Here is a 7,508-nt window from a genome sequence, read left to right on the forward strand (position 1 = left end):
GAGGGCCACTGCTCAGGGTCCAGGGCAATCTTGCAGACGGTTAAGCCTAGAGTCCCTGGCCTTGTGGTGGACGTGGGAGCACCCCTGAGGTCTGGCACCGTCCACCGTCCACCCCTCCCCCAGAATCCGTGTGGCAGCCACTGACAGACTGAGAGGGCAGCGCCTGTCCCTCGAGGCTGACGAGGAAAGAGGAGCCAGGCAGGCAGAGCTGGTCTGAATCCCTCTGGACTCCCGGAGCTCTGTGACCTTGAAAAATGCCCTTTCCTCACCGAAACGCGAGCATCTCGAGCCTCACAGGCCCTCTGTGCAGCTGCGCCGTGCAGACAGCGTGCAGCATGAATGAGGTCAGCACAGCGCTGGGCACATAGCGGACCCTTGAGAAGTGGCACCTTCCCTTCCCTCCCCAGAGCTGGCGGAACCCGGGACACTGACCCTGACCCAGGCTTGTCCTCCTGAAGGGGACACATTCTGCTGGTGCCTGGAGAGCCAGGCCAAGTGTTCCTCCAGGTGCTTGCTCATCCGCTCAGCCCCCCTCCTGGACCTCTCAGGGCTGGGTGTGAGGATGCCATACAAACATGACGTGGCTCCCACTCCCTGACTCACAGTCCAGCTGGAATCACAGAAAAGACACAAGAAGTGCCTGGGACGCCGTGCTGCCTCCTGTCCTTCTGGCCAACCTTACTCACCTGCCAAGGCCCAGCTCAAATGGCACCTCCTCCAGGAAGCCTTCCTTAACCTTCCACTATCCAAGCAGACAGTGAGCCTCCTGCCTCTGAGCCCCACTGTACAGCCCCGGGTGCTAGCCCGGACACCATGCATGACAGCTGGCGGGCCACAGGAGGCAGGCAAGGGTGGTGGTAAAGAGGGCATGTTTTACAAGTCCATTGACAGATGAATGGAGAAACAAAATTGGTATATACGCACCAAAGAAGGTGATTCAGCCTTCAAAGAATGAAATTCTGACCCTGCTACAAGATGGGTGAAACTTGAGGTCATTGTGCTAAGTGAAATAAGCCAGACACAAAAGAGCAAACATGGTACGGTTCCACTCATCCAAGGCGCCCAGAACAGGCAGATCCGTGGAGACAGAAAGCAGGGTGGTGGGGCCAGGGCCTGGGGGGGGCGGGGGGGAGTCGCTGTTAAGTGGATGCAGAGTTTCACTTTGGGAAGGAAGATGAAAAAGTTCTAAAGATGCATGGTGGCAATGGCTGCACAACGATGTCAATGTACTTGACGCCACTGAACGGCACGCTTAAAAATTAAAACGGTAACTTTTACGTTATATATATTATGCCACGATTTTTAAAAAAACTTAAAAAAGAGAGAGAGAAGGGGTTTCAGAGCCCAGATATCTGGGTTTGAATCCTGAATCTGCTGCTTACGAGCTGCGTGGCCTTGGGAAAGTTACCCAGATATGTGCCTCAGTTTCCACCTCTAAAATAGGGGACGGAGTAGCGTCTCTGCCGTAGGATCATTGTGAGGGAGGAAGGAATCAATGTGCCTGAAGCTCTCAGTACACGCCCGGAAGACAGTGATGGTAGCTATTGTCATTGGTGAGTCTCCTCGTCTGGGTCTGACCCCACCAACTTTCTCCTGGCTCATCTCTCCCCAGCACTGCCCACCCCCGAGTAACCCCCACCCCCCACTCCCTCAGCTCAGATGTCACTTCCTCCAGGAAGCCCTCCCTGATCCCCCTGCTCAAGTATCCTCCCACCACAGCCTGGACTGCCCCCATGATAGCACGAGTCACCCTATGGCACCCCACGTTATAATTGGGATATCCTCTGTCTCCCCTGCCACACCAAGAATCCCTTGAAGGCAGGGGGGAGTCAAATTCATATTTATGTCTCCAATCTCGTATCTCCATTCCAGTGCCTGGCACACAGTGGTGCCCAGCAAAGGTTGATGGTTGCCTGGGGCACTGGGGATATCTGGGAGGAGCAGAACAGGGTGCAGAGGTGGAGAGAGGAGGAGAGAAGGAGGGAGGGAGACCCACGAAGTCTTCATATTCAAGAGGAATCATGCTCAGGAAAGACTGTAAACCATTAAGTGCTGTTTGCACAGGACAGATGACCAGTAATGTGAACTGAGGCCACGCTCAGGGAAGGCTGGCGAGGAGCACCCACCCCCGCCCAGCCCCATCGGTACCTCCACGAAGAAGGCGGTGGCGGTGATCTTGTGCTTCTCGTCGCCTCGCTCCAGGAGCGGGATGAGCAGGTAGAGGATGCGACACAGCTCCTGGCAGGAGTAGTGCACCATGGCCCTGGGGGGAGGGGCAGGCCCCTTAGGCTCTCCAGCCCTGGGGGCACCTGCTGGGTGGGGGTCTGGCCGTGACACTCCAAACTCCAGGCAATCCAGGGTCACCTGGGTTCCTGCGTTCCCAGGATTTCCCACCTGGACAGGATCTCAGAGGACATCTAGTTTAACTGCTTCGTTTTATAGAAGGGGAAACCGAGGCCCAGAGTAGGAAAGCAACTTGTCCGAAAGCACAGAGCAAATCAGTGAGTGAGACAGGCTTAAGACCCCTGACCACACAGGACCACTTCGGGAGGAAGCGCCAGGGGCCAGGCAGCCACCGCCACTTTCACGTCGTTAGTGCATTTGATACCCCCATCGCCCTTCGAGGCAGACTGCCGTTATTATCCCATTTCATAGATGAGGAAACAGAGGCTCAGACCGTGAACTGCCCGAGGTCACAGAGCTGGACCCCTGTCCCAGGGCTCCCCACCCCAGCTGCCTCATTCTTTCCACTAAGCCAGTGGTCCTCAGAGTGTTGGCCCTGGGCCAGCAGCATCAGCATCACCTGGGAACTTGCTAGAAATGCACATTCTTGGGCCCCATCCAGATGGACTGAACCAGAAACTCTGTTGGCGGACCCAGCAGCGTTTGAACAAGCCCCGTGGATAATTCTGATGCTCTCTCAAGGCTGAGGACCACCGCACTGCATTCCATCAATCGGTGAATCCAGGGAAGTGTGGCAGCCATGCAGAGTCTGGAATAAGGCAGCCTGGTTCAAATTCTGGTTCGACCACTAGCTGTGTGACTTTGGGCAAGTCACTTAACTTCTCTGGGCCTCAGTTCCTCATGAGTAACACTGGAATAACCATAGTGCCACCTCACAGGTCATGGTGAGGATTACATGGAATAATCCACATACATACAGCGCTCTGCACAGTGCCCAGAGCATAGTAAGTGCTCCATAAATGTTGTATCCTGAGGGCCCTGGGAGAGCCCCGTCCTGGGCACGCTGGTGCAGGGCTAAGAGCAGGCTGTGCCCACAGGAGTCACATCACCAGAGTCAGGGCGCCCCTCCCAACCCCGTGGGAGGCCGTGTGTGGCTGCGGGGAAGAGGCCTGGTCTGGGTCAGCAGGTCGTTTCCCAGCTTTGCCACTTCCTGGCCGTGTGGCCTTCACAGCTGTCCCTCTCTGGACCTTGGCATCCTCCTCTGCAAAATGTGCCTGAGTGATCCCTGTTCCACGTCACCATGACCATAGTGGAAGCTGGCCCGTGTGGAGTCTGCCACGTGCCAGGGGCTGTTCAAAGTACTTCATTTCACTCTCACCCCAAACCTCCGAGGTGGGTCCTATCATCATTTCCATACTATTGAAAGGAAAACTAAGACACAGAGAGGGGAGGTAACTTGCCCCGGCTCACACAGCTGGGAAGTAGCAAGCTGGAATTCCCCAAAGCCACCCTCTTAACTACTCAGCTATCCCACCATCTCTGTATTCGTGTGGGAACTAAAGTCACAGTGCGGGGAGACAGGCGCTCTGCAATCGTCAGGTGCTGGTGTAGCCACAGCTGGCCTCCGCAGAGCGGTGCCATCTCTCACAGTGGGACTGTCCACCTGCCGAGGTCGACAATACTCCCCCGGGTGTAGAGGAAGAGATGGACTGAGTGAAGGCCCTTGCCCAGAGAGATGCAGACCCCAGCTGTCTGCGGATGCCGAGGTCTCTACCCGCCCTCTGGCCTGCCGGGCGGTCCCCGCCTCACCTTGCCAGCAGGGACACTCCGCGGTGGTGGTTCTCTGCCTGCACCATGAGCTCCCAGCCGCCCTGGTCCTCCAGGAAGGTGGCCTCGTACGAGCAGCCCATCTTCAGCAGCAGGGTTTTCACCACTTTGACCACCCAGCTGCCAAGACAAGGGGGCTAAGACCTCATGTCACACACGGGGCCTCCCTCCCGCGGGGCCTCTCCCACCGTGGGCTCCCATGTGGCCAGACGAGCTTGTCTCCGCCATGTTTATTGTTAGATAGTCAGGGTCAGTGGATCCACAAAAGGTGGCTCTAAAAATAATGACTAGCTTTGAGAACGACAGCGCCAACAGAAGCCACGCTCCCCTCCCTCGGGGACAGGGCTCCCCCCGCCTCGCTCCCGAGCCTCCCTTCCCGGAGTGCGGGCCGGAGGGGCCTCCAGTCCCGGTCCTGTCACACTCTGGCCCTCAGCTTCCCCACAGCTGGGCGGTGCCCTGCGGGACCGTCCTCTCTGCTCACTGGGACAGTCTCCTGTCCAGGCCCGAGTCCTCCACCCCCTCGGACACTGAAGGGGTGACTCCAGACCTGGAGGCACAGCAGAAGCCCCCGGGGACGTAGACCACCTGTGGACTGACCGCTGGGCCTCAGGCCTTTGTGCTTCTGCAGCTCCCGGTGAGCCAAGAAGCCCTGCCGTGAGGGAGCAGGCGGGCACGGCCGTGTGTGCACATCCCACTGTGCACCTGGCCCAGCCTAGGTCCTCACAGACGTGACAAACTCACACACACAAACCTTCATTAAAGTAGACCCGACAACGTGTGGAATGAAGTTGACAGTTAAACAAAGCTTTCCAGAAACCTAGACGCTCACTTTAAGAGATTACAACACACCTGACCCCTCACCCCTTTCATAAGCAAGGCATCCAAGCTGCCCCGCGGTCCCATTAGTTTACCAAAGTACAGAGCACTAAGCGACAGAGCCAGGACTCAACCCGACACACTCTCACTTCAAGCCCGGCTGCTCCACTGCCTGCTCCTTGCCCTCAAAGCACACTTTCTGAGCGTAACACACTAGAGGCCAAGAAGGAAAAGACCAAGAAACTTGACTACATAAAAAGTGTAAAATTTCTGAATGGTAAAAGACCATAAAGTAGTTGCATGTTAAGTGACAAGCTGGAATACAAATGACAAACAGTTAATTTCCTTAATATACAAAGAGTCCTTACAAATTAATAAGAAAAAATTCCAACAGTCCTACTTAAAATTGGGCAAAGAACAGGTTGCTCACAGAAAAGGAAACACAAATAGCATTTAAACCTCAACCTCACTCATAATAAGAGAAACACAAACTAAAATTACAGCAAAATACCATTTTTTCCAACTTTTAGATTGGCAAAGATAAAAATGTTTCATGATGCCTTGTGCTGGCCAAGGCGTGGGGAAATGGACACTCATACACTACTGGAGGTGGTGCCCTCTATGGGTAGGTGCTTTAGGAGGTCTTCCTTTTCCCTTCCATCACTCAAAGGTCAAGAACTTTTTCCAACACATATTCCTGATCCACCTCAATATATAAACACAGAACCCTTTGATGCACGCATTCCACTCTCTGGATTTCATCGCACATATCCAATCGCACGTGTGCATAAAGACACACGAACAAGCAAACGCCCCACAGCATTGTTTGTAATCGCAAAGGGCTGCAAAGCACCTCAGTCAAGAGGATCCTGGTTAAATAAATGATAGTACATTGGAATTCTATACACAGGAATATTACGCAGCTGTTATTAAAAATACAAGGCAGCTCTATATGCAGAGATCTCTGAGATACAGACTATGATAAAAGAAAAACGTGTCACTGTGCGAGGTACACTGTCATCAGTGTGAAAATCTAGAATGTAAGCACATGTGCTTATAGCTGCATAAACCACCTCTGCAAGGGCATGAATGAACCGGTAATTTAGGGCAGATAACTGGGGTAAAGAGAGGAAAGAAGGAGGCTCATTTTCAACGTCTTTTGAGATTTTTGTCACGTGCATAAATTACCTATTCCGGTTAGTAGTTAAAAATAAAGTGGTTGGGTCCTGGATACAAACCCAATACAATAAGATCTCTGGGGAGGAGGAAGCAAGATGGAAGGGTGAGCTCCCCAGGGAAGCCTGGTCTTCCCTGTGGTCCAGCCCGGAGCAGAGGCCGACACACACGGCAGTGCTCAGAAACGGTCTCGAACAAATTATCAGCTCTCATGAAAGTGTGCATCTGTTTTCTCTTCTAATCCCAAAGCTAATTTCTGTGGTTCGATTGCCCTAGAAGCTTTGGGAAGGGCCCTTGCTGGGTGGCCCTCCCCCTGCCAGGGACAGCAGGAGCATACCGCACAGGCACGAAGATAGAGGGCTGTGCGTCCTTCTTGGCGTCCTTGCGGGAAGCCACGTGGCCAGGCAGGTTGAGGCCGATGTGGTAATGGACCTGAATGAGCAGGGCCAGGAGCAGCTGCGGGTAGATGCGCCTCACGCGGCCCACGCAGCTGTTAACGGACAGGAGCTCACACAGGCCGCTGGCTGCCTGGGGGTGGAAGGGAGGCTGGTGAGATGTCCTGGCCCATCATCCCAGTACCCCTGGCAGGCGCCTGGACTGCTTCTCTAGGAGGCTGGACCTGGATTTTTGCTCGTCTCTGGCCGAGCCTGGGAAAGCCCAGATCCCTCACCAGCACCACTCCCTGATTCCCTGCTCTCTGGGAGAGCCCCGCCCCAGAGCGATAACAGCAACCAGCCTCTCCCGTGCTGACACAGCCCTGGAAGAATCGTGGTGGAGGGATCCCCTCCCACATTTGTGAGGTAGAGTCTGGATCCCACTGGCAGTTGGGGACACAAGCTCAGAGGAGTGAAGGGACTTGCCCGAGGTCACCCAGCCCCTTGGGACAGAGCTGGGACTTGAACCTAGGTTTTCAGATATGGACTGTGGCGTGCCCTGCCTCTTCCTCATTCCTAACATGGGCACAGTTATCTGCCCCAAATAACCCAGGCCGCTGCCGTCACCTTCGGTTGCTGGACTGTTATCGCCCAGTGGACCACAAACAAGAGCCCAAGACAGACTGCCCAAGGCCACAGCTGTTTGTGCAGCGCGGGCACGAGAAGCTGGGTGTGCCGAGCCCAGCGGTCAGGGAGGCCGTGATGGGGGTGCTCACCGCCAGGGGCACGATGGAGGCCCGGCCCTTCTTGGTGACAGGCTTCTCCTTCAGGCTGGTCAGGAGCAGGTCCAGGAGGTCGCGGACATCACAGCTGGGTTTGCGCAGGATCAGCTGCCTCCACATCTCTGCTCCATTGCTGGGAGGTCGGGTGGGCATGGTTAGGGGGACCAGGGCTGTGGGACCCACCCTGCCTCCCAGCGGTTTGAGGCAGGAGAAGGGAAGATGCCATCGAAGTGGCATCCATGGGCACACCAGCAAAGAATGGTCCAGGAAACACTCCCGAAGAGGTAAGGGGCTAACAATCACTGAAAACCCTGTTTCCCAGGTGTCATGCCAGGTGCTTCCTATACCA

At 55.2% G+C, this 7,508-nt stretch overlaps 1 protein-coding gene across 7 annotated transcripts in view; it reads right to left on the reverse strand.

Moving 5' to 3' along the window:
- MROH7 (maestro heat like repeat family member 7) overlaps positions 1-7,508 on the reverse strand; it is a 48,082-nt gene that overhangs the window by 9,938 nt on the left and 30,636 nt on the right. For all 7 annotated transcript variants that reach the window (XM_070592188.1, XM_070592220.1, XM_070592181.1 and 4 more), the window contains exons 14-17: positions 7,154-7,292; positions 6,341-6,531; positions 3,994-4,131; positions 2,149-2,263 (exon numbers count right to left, since the gene is read on the reverse strand). In XM_070592188.1, the coding sequence (XP_070448289.1) occupies positions 2,149-2,263; positions 3,994-4,131; positions 6,341-6,531; positions 7,154-7,292 (583 nt within the window). The remainder of the gene's footprint in view (positions 1-2,148; positions 2,264-3,993; positions 4,132-6,340; positions 6,532-7,153; positions 7,293-7,508) is intronic.

Source organism: Equus przewalskii, chromosome 2 (genome assembly GCF_037783145.1).
Source record: "Equus przewalskii isolate Varuska chromosome 2, EquPr2, whole genome shotgun sequence".
Classification (NCBI taxonomy): Eukaryota; Metazoa; Chordata; class Mammalia; order Perissodactyla; family Equidae; genus Equus; species Equus przewalskii.